At 27.3% G+C, this 13,790-nt stretch overlaps 1 protein-coding gene across 1 annotated transcript; it reads right to left on the reverse strand.

Moving 5' to 3' along the window:
• Nucleotides 1-6,798: 6,798 nt before the first annotated feature.
• On the reverse strand, nucleotides 6,799-8,925 carry LOC120088702 (polyol transporter 5-like). Its single transcript, XM_039046125.1, has 2 exons — nucleotides 8,637-8,925; nucleotides 6,799-8,557 (listed from the first exon to the last, which is right to left on the reverse strand). Exons 1-2 carry the CDS (start codon nucleotides 8,788-8,790, stop codon nucleotides 7,119-7,121), a joined length of 1,593 nt encoding a protein of 530 aa, XP_038902053.1. The 5' UTR covers nucleotides 8,791-8,925; the 3' UTR covers nucleotides 6,799-7,118.
• Between the last annotated feature and the right edge of the window lie 4,865 nt (nucleotides 8,926-13,790).

Here is a 13,790-nt window from a genome sequence, read left to right on the forward strand (position 1 = left end):
AATGTACTATCGATTGCTATGACTAATAGCTGCTATTAGGGATAGCAACTACCAGTGATAGCTTTCAATCGAGAAATGTGCTATCAGTTGCTATCGTTGATAACTGTTATTAGTCATGTTGCTATTAGTTATAACTTTCAATTTGAGAATTGGGTTATCAGTTGCTATTACTGATATGTTTCTATCAATAATAGCTAAATAGTGACTATTGCTGGCATGTTTCTATCGGTGGCAATGTTTTGATGCTTTTTGTTGTTTGAATTTGATATCATGTTATACTTGTTTGTAAGTAATGGAGGTCTTTTGATTAATTTGTTGATACATATAGTGTGTTTGTATGTCATTATTGATGCATATAGGTATAGAATGATATCCTTCTATATTGATAGTCATAAAGGATATCATTGATAGCTATAGTTAGTGATATCTTTCTATTGCTATCAATGTAAAGGATATCACTGATAGTATGTATGTATTATGTAATGTAGTATTTCAGATGAAATGACTTCTCGAGATTGTTTGATTGTGCATAAAAGTTTTCATTGATAGCATGATATCATAGTATCACTAATAACATGTTATTCATGATAACATATTATCAGTGATACTACTGATAGACTTCATACTCTTAAAGTCCTATAAAAAGAAAAGGAAAATTATTGGCCTATTTGATAACATTCTCATTTCTCATTTTTTGAGAAATAAACTTGTTTAATAATCATTATCGTTTCTTGGTGCAAACTTGAGGACTAAAAAAAGTAATTTCTTTCAAATCCATTTTCATTTGCTATTTATATTTAACGTTTGGTTATAATAATCAAATTTGATGATTGACTTGTTGGTGTTAAACCACTTATAAATTAGACACTTTCAAGTCTGGGTTTTAAAACCCAGTCTCATAATTCTTCTTTTAATGATTCTAGTGGGAAATGGGAAGATGAGGGAGAAAGGGAAATGTTTGGAGAGATGAACAGATTGGGGAGATGAAAGCAAAAACTAGAAAAAGGAACGAAAATTTTAAAAAAAAATCGGAGAAAGAAGATGAAATTAAAAAAAGGAGAAAAGAAAATAAAATAAAATAAAAGGAATGAAAGGAAAAACGGGAGAGAATGATTGACTAAAAAAAGAGAAAGGGAAGAAAAAGACATGAAACGAAATAAGGGAGGGCCAAATTGTAAACTAGAAAAAAATTCAAAAGTTGACTAGTCAGTACTTCCATATTTGCAATTATTTTAAAGAAGTATTATATTTTTGGATTTTTTCTCTTAATTGTTCTATCTATTACAAATATCCTAAAAAATTATTCGAAAAGTTTACTTATGATAGATATCTTTATACTACTGAATCTACGAAAAAAACTATAAAAATATTTCAAATTTATGTTTGGTAATTATTTTGTGTAAGCAGAGTTTAGAATTCACATTTGACGATGTAAATTTGTCAACTACATCGTGACCGTGCAAATAAACACACTCTTTAGTTGTCTCTAATCTACTTTTCATGTTACAATATATGCATTATTTAGCCAAAAATAATAATATTGTTAAACTAGAATATTGATACATGACACGTGGTCAATTGCACATAATCGTAATTATCGTTATCATTTTTTAATATAACAGGTGGGGTTTTGGAGATTTGAAAACCTTTAACCTCGAAGACAAAATACATATCAATTACCATCTACTATGATGACGTTCTATATATATTTATATTCTCAAACCAACGACAAATTACACAAAATTCAAAGAATTGACCATTATTTCTTATTTTAATTTTTCAATTCAACATTAATTTTGTATTCTTAAACAACTCAAGGAGGTATATACATTATTCTTTCACACATTCCAACATAAATAATTTTGAAATGTTACGATATTGTATGAGACACATCATTATCTTTGACGAATCTAAATTATTCAATGGGATACGTAACTATTAGAAAAAATGTCCTTTTTTTAAAAAAAAAAAAAAAAAAAAAAACTATTGGAAAAATGTTGTCTTCTTCTCATAATAAGGACATTATATAGGACAAGGAGTTTGAATTAAATGAAGTTTAAGACTAACTTTACTTAAAAGACTTTCCACTTAAATAAGTACATGTGTAATATAATGTTTAGTCTCATAAATACCAAAGGGAGTAAATATATACAACTAAAGTTTAGCATTGATCATATAATTAATCACCCACATATACTATTTGGATTTACTAATACATATGAACTATTTTCTATATTAGTCAAATAAATAACCTATATATATTAGAAATCTTTGAATTGTGTGAGTATGATCAAGGTTTAATTCTTTAATTAGAGCTCTTTTTCTTTCTCAAGATAAGTGAGAAAAGGACATTTTATTTTAAAAGAAATTAATTGTTAACCAGTGAGATGATGGCACCTTAGCTAAATCTCAATTATTGTAGCATCTAAATAGATGTTCATGACCACTTTAAGAGAGTAGACTAAATTATATAACACAAGATTTATAAACTGACATTATCATTTTAATTTATTACATGTTCATTTTTATCAACTAGATAGGGATGGACATTATAACTGAACAAATCAAACCGAATGATAAAACTGGACCGAACCAAAATTTTGGTTTATACTAAATCTTTGACTTGGTTCGATTTAAAAATATAATGAAACCTAAACTTCCGTTTGATTTAGTTTGGATTTGAAAGTTGAATCCAAAACCAAAATCGACTTTTTAATTTGGGTACCAAATTGATCAGAACCACGAACGTTTGATTTATTATTAAAACTAAATATATATACTAAATAGTTTTGAAAATTAAAACGCAATTTTGCAAGGTTAATTTTCAAAAACGAAAAAGTAAAAAACAAAATAGTTAAATATGGCAATAAAATAATACATTATTTTGGAAAAGAGAAAGGTGGAAAATAGAGAGAGAAATACAAAAGGTTGAATAATAATTGAATGAATTTGAAATTAGGTCACTTTCATTGCCAAAAAGAGCCAACACAAAATGGGGAGAACCCAAGAAGTAGGGAGCCAACCATCAAACAACTCCTTTTATTGGTCATTTTAGAAAAATACCCCTTTTCTCTTTTTACTGTTTCTTATTTCTTCCACATAATCCATACTTCTCTTAGCTCATTGTCTCCTCATATTTAAGTCACACGTGATAAATATTATGGGTAGAATGCTTTAGTTCGACTCGATTATCGTGTAAAATTGGATCATTTGGTGAAAGAAAAATGAAAAAGTGAAATCGAACCATAATGTAAGAGAAACCGGACTGACTTTTGAAAGTTCGTGGACAAAAACAAGTCAATTTAAAGGAGTTTTTTTATTTTTGGGTTTTTGCTTGCTCTCCTAATGATTATTGACAGCGGTGAGCATGATAGATCGAAAAATCGAGCTAAGTGAACAAATTAAAGTCAGTCGGAGAAGGAGAGGGGTCGGTCGGTAAAACTTTAAAGAATAAAATCGATAGACTTTTACTCCTCAACAGATAGATCGGTTTGAACATTTACTAAACGGACCATAATCGATAGACTTTGTGTATTGTTTAAAAAATACCTATGTTTTTTTTTTTCAAAAGTTGCAATATTATCTTCGATCTTGCATAAACATTTAAAAATACTTATATTTATTATTCTTAGAATATAAATCCTTTAGAATGCTAGATGAAAAATTGACGCGGTGGTGATGTGGAACAACATTGGTGCCTTGGAGGTGATTGGGATACAAGTATGAAAGGAAACAACATTCAAACATGCGGATCTTTTCATCTAATTTCCTTTTTAAATGTTTTATTAAACCTAAGGATAGTAATACTATAACTTTTGAAATGAATAAAGGTATTTTTTAAATTAAAGACAAAATCGTTCAACCATTTGATATATAATTTTAAAAAGGTTATTTTAAGAAAATTGTATTTTTTTTTTTAAATAGAAAGTAGAAAGAAAAAAATATGTGTATAACATAAAGTATGTAATAACAAATTATTGAAAGAAAATGTGTGTGAATAAAGTGAGGGAGGAAGAATTTTGCATGGAAAAGAAAAAAGCTCGTGAATTTAGAAAGAAAAACGTTTTTTTAGAAAGGAAAGAAAAACTTTATAGTGAGAGGTATTTACTAATTTTTTTAGTATGGGATTTGAATTACCCACTTTGTTGTTCATAATACCTCGTTAGTTAAACTATTCTCGTTTTGAATTCCTAAAAATGATATTTACTAAATTACAAGTTTAATTTTTGGAGTCCTATGTATGTGACTTTTTTGTGAACTTTGATAATATCAAATAGGTTGTTAAGGTCCCGTAATTTTTTTTCTTGAAAATTAAGTTTATAAATACTATTTCTACTTATAATTTTTTTTTGGTTTTTGTTCCACTAATGTCTTTAAAAACCTGGTCAAATTTTGATAATTAAAAAGAATATGTTTTCAAAAAATTTATTTCTATTTTTAGAATTTAATTAAGGCTTCGTTTGATAATCATTTGGTTTTTTGTTTTTGTTTTTTAAAATTAAGTCTATTTCATCCGCATTTCTTATAATAATTTGCATCTTTTTTAAGTACAATGGTTGAATTTTTAGCCAAATTAAAAAAACAAAAACAACTCTTTGAAAGTTATTTTTTTTTTAATTCTCAAAATTTGGCTTGGTTTTTAAACCATTAGTGAAAAGTAGATAACAAAAAAAGAAATTTGGAGATGAAAGTAGTGTCCATAAGCTTAATTTTCAAAAACAAAAACAAAAAACATAATGTTACCAAATAGGGCTTAAGAATTTAAGTTTTTACAAATATAAATTTTAAAAATAGATAATTAAAAACAAAATTATCATTAAATAAGGTCTAAATTTTTAATTTTGTTTGATCTATTAGATACAAACTTAAAAATTCAAGGACAAATTTAAAACAAAATTAAAAGTTTAAAAATATATTAAACATTAAAAAAAAATTAGAAACCAAATATACACGTATAACTTCGAAATTTTGCAACTAACTCAATTCAAAGTGTGTCTTTTTTTTTTTTTTAATTTAAGTTGTTGGAAAATTGTAGTCAAACATCATTTAAACAAATATAAAAATAAGGTTTTCTACTAAAAATTTAACATCACAACAAAGTTTGGCTCTTCTTCAATCTCAAGAGCTACATAAATAAAAAAACATGAAATGTTATAACAATCCCATATATATGTTTCCCATCTTTCTACATACATCAAGAAAAATAATTTTTTAATTTTTTAATTTTTAAAAAAACTTACCATACATCAAGAGATACACTGTAGATAAGTACAACCCATGCTGCATCTAAATTATTTTCATTATTTATTGTTTGATTGTTTTATTTCTATAAGAGATAAAATTTTCCTTATAACATAATATTTTTATTAAATTTATAATTTACTAAGTTAATAGTTTTAATTACAAGAGAACTTTTACAATTATAGAAATGAAATTGAATGTCAGTAATTTAACTTAAATAAATGTTGATTCACAAAACACACTATATTATTGTTGTCATTTGTCAATATTTTCAAACCTAATCTATAACCATAAGATTAATTATTTCCAGATTACAATAATTTGAACAAACAAACCAATAACAGCAATGTCTAATTATTATTAATATTATTATGGTCACACTTTCCCTTTTCGCTCTTTACTAAGTTTCTTTAATCAAAACCATTGAACCTATTAGTTGGTTGGTGGACCAAACTACTCTAAGACGATAAGTTTAACATTTCAAGTTTCGACCATATCCTTATTTTTTTAACCACATATAGTAAAGAAAAATTGTTTTAAATGATAAAATTACTAAAAATATTTATAAATAATAGCAACATATCATAGTCTATGTTAAATTTGCTATATTTATAAATATTTTGGTTTTTTTTTCTATATTTGAAAACAACTCATAATAAATAAATTAAACCCAATTTCCATTTTTCCATTTCAATCCCATCACAAAATCCTCATTTATTTATATTCTTTTATTAAAAAAAAAAAAACCTTCATTTCAAAATTCATCTAATCCTTTGAAAACTTTTCAATAATTAGGTTTGTTTGGATTGACTTGGAAATTTTTTTTTTTTTTAAGAAATTCATTTTTATTCAAACTGATTTGATAAAAACTATTTAAAATAAACTTTGAAAGTATATTTAAACTATTTTGACTGATTATCAAATATTTTAATTTTTTTTCAAAAATGACTTATTTTTAAAATTAAACACCTACAAAATTAATCTAAACACATTCTTAAAAGAGAAGAAGGACTAAACAAAACAAAGGGATGGAAAGGGCTAAAAAAATCTATCACTTTTTAAAAACATAAGTTTTACTTTTTGTATGTGTAAATGAAAATTACACTATTCTCTAAATTTAAAGCTTGAGTTTTTGTAAGTGCACAATTTACACCCTCCTCTTCCATATTTCATTTGACTAATAACGTGAAAACTTATCATTTGAGTTGATTAAATCCTTAAATTTTTATAAGTCAATCAATTTAGATTAGTCATTACAATTGTCTTTGATAATCATCTATGCAATAATTCTCAAAAGTGTGTAGATTTATTCAAATGACAATTTTACAAAATGGACGATTAGAATAAATGTGTAAACGATTCTCAAAGGAAGTTCAGACTAAGAATCTAAATTGATTGATTTATGAAAGTTAAGATTTGATTGATACAATTATAATTTTCACATGAGGTTTTTTCAAATGAAATATCTTAAAAAATATAAATTGATACACTTGCAACAGTTTAAGGTTCATACTGATATAATTACTAGTTTACAATTTAAAATTGCTACAACTCGAGTTATAAATGGACATTTTTTAAAAAAATATACCTTAACTAATTCAAATAAACATTTATCAAACCAATATGTAAAAAAGGATTTCTTAGTAGGAAAAAAAAAAAGAAGTGAGAGATACTTCTTTCTTCTTTTTTTAAGGAACATTCTATTTTACCTTTTTTTTTTTTTTTTTTTTCTTTTAACTTTCTTTTTTTCCTCATGCAGACAAGGGGAAGAACTTACTCTCATACAAAACCACACACCACATTTTCCCCTAATTTTTTTTTTTTAAAAAAAAAGTAAAAAAAAAAAGTGCATATTTACCAAACTACCCCTCCCCACTCTAAGAAGAGTGACCGTTGGACGTCGCCGCCAACTGAACTCCAGCACTACCATTCTCCTTGGTTTCGGCAGCGGCGGACTTCCACCTAAAATGACCAAAAAGCCCCTCCATTTCCTCAAGTGTCTTCCCTTGCGTCTCCGGCAAAGCAGTGTAAAAGAAAAACCAGCCGACAGAAGCCACGGCGGCGAATAAGAAGAACGCGCCACCAGTAGTAATAGCTTTAGAAAGCGACAAAAACGACATGGAAATTACTCCACTGGTCACACGATTCACCGCCACTCCCATACTCGTCCCTTGAGCGCGTAGCTTCAATGGAAAAATCTCAGAGCTATAAACCCACGTGATGGGTCCCATCCCAATCGAGAACGATGCGACGTACGTTAATACCATGGATATGCACAATACAACCGCCCACATCAATTTCTTATCCGTTTGATTTATCACTGTTAAAGCTAATCCAAGGGTCCCTAATGAAACAATCATCCCCGCCACACTCGTTAAAAGCAACGGCCGCCGTCCGATTCTGTCCAACAAAAACGTCGCTACAAGTATGAATATCGTCTTCACAAATCCTACTGCTACCGTCGCTAATAGTTTCTGATTCGCTGATGTGATTCCGGCCTTTTCGAAGATTCTTGGACTGTATAATACAACCGCGTCTATTCCGGAGGCTTGTTGGAAGAAGTGTATTCCGACGCCGGCGATTAAGATGTGGCGGACGGCGGCGGTGGGGTGGATGAGGAGTTCTTTCCATACACCTTCACCGTGTGTCGCTTTTTTTGTGACGGTGACAACGTCGTCGTTGCATTCTGGTGGAATTCCGGCTGCTTGTTTGATGTCGGCGAGACGGATGAGTGCTTCCTCTTTGGAATCGGAGGTTTTGTCGAGGACTTTCTTGGCTTCACCTAGACGTCCTTGGAGGACGAGCCAACGGGGAGATTCCGGCATGATTAAAACGATTATGGCGAGGAAAACAGAAGGGATAGCGCCGATTCCAAGCATGAATCGCCACCCCATTTTGATTGGATCTGAGACTTTGGAGAAACCGTAATTTGAGACATAGCCGAGTAAGATTCCGGAATTGATGAAAACTTCAGGGAAGGAAGTGAGAAATCCACGGGAGGAAGCAGGGGAAACCTCGGCGGTGTAAACAGGGGCAATCATTAAAGCATAGCCGACGCCGATGCCGGCAATGAAGCGGCCGAACATGAGGAAAGAGTAGTTAGTAGCGAATCCCATTAGAAGAGCTCCGGCAAAGAAGATGACAGCAGCAACGACCATGGTGTAGCGACGGCCGATCCAATCGGAAGTACGGCCAGCGGCGGCAGAGCCTATGAGAGAGTAGAGATTGAGTATTCCGACGAGGATTTCTATTTTGGTGTCGGAGAGTTTGAAGTCTTCTTTGATGAAAATGGCGGCGCCGCTCATAACACCGATATCTGGAAAAAAACAAAGGGAAGATTATAAGGAAAAAGAAGAAGAAAAATGAAGAATGAAGAAAGAAGGGAAGAGAAAAACCATAGCCGAGAAGAACAGAGGTCATGGAAGCCAAAGCAGCACAAGTGAGAGCAAAATTGTTTCTCTTTTTCTTCTTGGGAGGGTCGAAATCGGAGAGAGTTTTGTGGGTTTGATCAATAACAGAGGGAGCTGCCATTTTTGGGTCAGTTGCCATTGTTAAACTGGTTAGAGAATTAAAGAAGAAGAAGAAAGAAGAAGAAGAATGGCAAAATGGAAGCAAAATGAGGAGTCTTTATATAGAGGAATTTACAACTTGGAGAGAGCTTCTCCATGTGAAGAGATTGTTTTTTGTTTATTTGTTTAATGGATAACAAAGAATATGCCTAATATTCATTTATGTTCACATCTTTTTTTTTAATTGTCAATTATTTAGGTTTATTATTTACTCTATTAATTTTTAGGACTATAGGATATAGAGGATATATAGAAAAAAAAAATGCTAATATTCCATTCATAATTATTTTAAATTTATCAATAGACATAATGCTAATAAGTCGAAGTAAGTATGTAACAAAAACATTGAGGTTAAAAGTGTAAATCTTGAAATCTATAAACAAAATTTAAAAATTAAGTATAAACATTTTGAAACTTAGAAACTAATTGAAATTAAACTCAAAATTTAAAGATCAAAAAGATTTCTAACTCAAAATTTAAAGACCAAAAAGTTTTCTTTCCCTAAAAATTTGTGTAAACTGAATGGAATTAATTTAAAAGTTTAATTGACATAAACTAAATCTAACAAAACATAATGGATAAGACATTAATGGCTATTTCAAATGTCTGATTACAAAGACATGGCTTCTTAACAAATTAAAAGGAATTTAATTTAGAAAATTATAGATTGTTGCCTGACAAATTATGATTGAACAATTAAATGAGATGCATCAAAATACATGACCTAAAATACAATATATATATATATATATTACCTACTTAAGTACATCCTAAGATACCATAGGTCTAGGGACTCGAGACTCCCTCAATCTCTTTATATTATATAAAACAAAGTTATTTTAATTATTAAAATGACTATTGAGTGATAGGGAACTAAGCCCTCTTAATAAAAGTTATAGATTCGACACTAATAAGAACACAAAAATGTGTAGCCTAGAACCTAAGTATTGTTAGTAATTCTTGTGGTGTATTTTTCTCTCATTTTTGGTATGTTGTATTAATACCTCTTAATTAATTTTGAAATAATTAAAAGAATTATAATTAATTAAATTTTATTGTTGTTCATTACTATTAAAATTAAATTACAAGTACTTTTGGAACTTTTTGTTATAAAGTGTAAATATTTTTAAATATTTTTTATATTTAAAGCAAAATCCTAAATTTAATGTGAATTAGATAAAATGAGATTTTTATTATTGAAAATCATAATTATTAGATATAATTATTTTTAAAAAAATCTTATCATTAATGCAAAAAAAAAAAGAAAAAAAAAGTGATTTTTTAAAGTTGCAAGAGTACAAAGCAATTTTAGAAATTTTGCTAAAGTCTAAATATTTTTTAGATTTTTCTAGTTTTAAAAATATATTATCATTTAACGTGTGAATAAAAAAAACTTGGGAAAATTTTTATTTAGTGATATAAATGTGAAATTATCTTTATGATATGAGGTCAATTGATTTTTATAATGTGCGATTTTTAATATGCATACCCCTTTAGATAGTACCTCTTTTGACTTCATCATTCTTGATGAGATCACAATTTTTATACTCCACCGGATACTCATCTAGATTTTATGGGCGCGGATACCATATTTAATAACATAGGATTCCATCACAAAACCATCATAGTAGTCCATCTATCTTATGAAAAGTTTGGGTCTCTTGATTTTTTCAATATAGGATCTTGATATTCAAAAAATTCGATGACCTAAAAAATTTGATCAACCCAACTCACCTTGTATAGTTTGGGATGGGTTATCGACTTATTTGGGTTGGGTTCGATTTAAAAAATAAAATTTTATGGGTTGGATTGGTTCATGATTTAATCTAAAATAACCCAATCCAATCCGAATTAACTCAAAATTATATTAGTTTTAAAAAGAATATATTTTTTTACTTATGATACAATTAAATATACATATATTTATTTTAATATTTTATTTAATATCATTATTTTTTGGATAATTTATTCTCTAACTCCTAAAAACAATTTTTTTAGCACTTTGGAAATAATTTCCATACTACAAAATGAGATTGAGTTGTTAATTTTAATTCAATATACGAAAATTAAATAAATTACCCGAATAATCCGAACCAACCAAACCTAAATGTTTTATGGTTGGATTGGGTTGAGTTCATCATTAATAAGGATTATTTAGGTTGAAAAAATTTACAACCCGAACAATTGAATTGATTCTAAAAAGTGTTTCAACTCAACCCAGCCAACAAACACCCTTATGAGATAGTACAAAATATGTTCGTTATTTTTTCCAAATACAGTTTGTTTTTTCCAACTACTCAAACGCAAAAAATAAAAATTACTTTTCTAATTCTTGAATTTTCTATTTATCATTCAAATGTCTATTAAAATTTGATTAAAAAACCAATGTATTATTAAGGCCTCGTTTGGTAACCATTTTGTTTTTGAAAATTAAGTTTATGTACACTACTCTCACCTCTAAATTTCTTTATTTGTTATCTACTTTTCACCCATAGTTTAAAAAACCAAGCCAAATTTTGAGAATTAAAAAAAATTAGCTTCCAAGAAGTTTTTTTTTTTTTTTTTTGAATTTGATTAAGAATTCAACCATTATATTTAAGAAAGATGCAAATCATGGTAAAAAATATGAATAATATCGGTTTAATTTTCAAAAATAAAAACAAAATAATTACTAAACCGAATCTAAATTATTGCTTCAATTATTAACCTATTTAAATTGGACATGTTATCACTAAAAATATATTTGTTGTCGGATAACGTCAAATTTAGTAATAGGATGTAGTTGGGATAGTTTTGGTTTTTTAAGTTGAAGAAATTTACAACTGTTTCAAACAATTAATTGTTTGAATCTAATAGATACCTCAATTAATTTAATTCATAAGCGTCAATTGCAAGTTTGTCCCACTGACAATGTGTCATGTCGTAAATTTATTTAAAAGAAGTTGATTTCTTTTAAATTTTTTTTCTATCATGTAAGAAAATGAAGAGCATAGAATTAGGCATAACCAAAAGTGAATTGGATGCTTGACTTGTCTGACGTTTATATATGACGCTTGTTTCTTTTCATTTATATCAAATTAAGCAATATTTTGATAGTAAACCATTTTACGAACGAGAGGTTTGAGTTTTGTTTTCAATTTGATTTATGAATTTTAAGATTTACACTCTTAACCTTTATTTTCACTACACTCACTTTTCGTTTTTAGAATTAATATCTATTAACTAATCTAAAAGAATCAAAAGAATTATATAATTAATTAAGTTTTAGTATTTTTCATCACTATTAAAATTAAATTTATAATATCATTTAGAAATAATTGTAAGTTAATTAATAGACACTAACCCTAATGACAGAAAGTGAGTATGTAATGAAAAAATTGAGATTTAAAGTATAAATCTTAAAATTTAGAAATCTAACTGAAACAAAACTTAAATTTTAATAGTTAAATTGTAATATTTTGAAATTTATAAACTAAAATGAAAATCAAACTCAAAATTTAAAGACTAAATGCAAGAATATAATGTAATATAAACTGAAAGGTATCAATTACTAATTAAGTTTGATCTTAAAAGATGTACAATTTCTTAAAAAATTTAAAGGAACTACATCTATAATTTAATCTAGAAAATAATATGAAAAGTGCAAGGGTAATTATGGAATTAAATGCTTTTTTAATGTACGATAGTGATTAGTGTACATAAAGAAAAGTAATAAGATAAAATTTTTACTAATTCTCATGTTTTCATGTTGGTTGATTCTCTAAATTTGGGTCCGGTCAACTCAAACATTTTTACTTCTCCTTAGATCTGAGTGTTAAAAATTAATTTTATAAATACTAATATTATAGACAATCACGATTTTCAAATATAAAAAAATAAATTAAAATATTTATAAATATAGTAAAATTTTACTGTCTATCTATGATAGATTACGATAGACTATTGTTTATGCTATCATGATATAGGTAAACATAGTAATAGTCTATTTCGATCTATCACAGTTATATTATGATATTTTACTATTATTTGTAAACATTTTCAATAATTTTATCATTTAAAATAATTTTCTTCTTATTATATATATTATATATTTTTTAAAAAAAATCAAAGTTTGTCCTAAACTTATAAGTTTATATTAATTTAGATTTTTTATTTTTTATTTTTTTTTACCATGGGGATAATTTTCGTTAATTCATCAACTAATTTTAATAGAAAACAATGTGAGAATTTTCATAAGGTCAATAATTTCAACCGAACAAAATTTTATTAAAAATATAAAGTTTCACCGGTAGTGCATAATTAACCATCAAATAATTTTTGCAAAAATTATAAATTTAAAATATATACAATGCATGTTTTTCTACCGTTTCATCAATTTTAGGTCATACATATTTTTCTAGAATTAATTGAACGCATATTAAAAAAAATGATATCTAGAGCGATAAGTAACAATTTATTAGAAAGTTAAAATTGCAATCGTTTTCAAAGTTTAGAGTTAAGATTAAAATATTTATCTAAGTTGGAGGTTCAATTTGATGAAATAATTGAATCATTTTTAATTAAAATTGATATAATTTTACAAGTTTAGTGGTCAAAAGTACACGGATTACTGGATAGGTAAGAATAGGGATAGCTTTTGAACCAATTTGAATTTTTAAGTTGGTAGATTTCTCAACTCGAACAATACAATTGGTGAGGACAACTCAACCTAACTCAACTCTTATATTATTAAATTGGGTTAGATTCATCATTTTTCTCTAGACATTTTATACATTAACTAAATATGAATCATAACTTATTTTTATAATATTTATAATAAAAGCCTTAGCTTATGTTTCTTTTGCTCTTTTTAGCAATAACAAAAAAAAAAAAAAAAATCTTCTTTTTAAGTATAATGGAAAAAGAAAATTAAACAATAAAAAAATACTAAAAAATATTTAAAAAAACTTATCACGTATAAAATATGTTTGGACAAGCTCA

Source organism: Benincasa hispida, chromosome 10 (assembly GCF_009727055.1).
Source record: "Benincasa hispida cultivar B227 chromosome 10, ASM972705v1, whole genome shotgun sequence".
In the NCBI taxonomy this organism is placed as follows: Eukaryota; Viridiplantae; Streptophyta; class Magnoliopsida; order Cucurbitales; family Cucurbitaceae; genus Benincasa; species Benincasa hispida.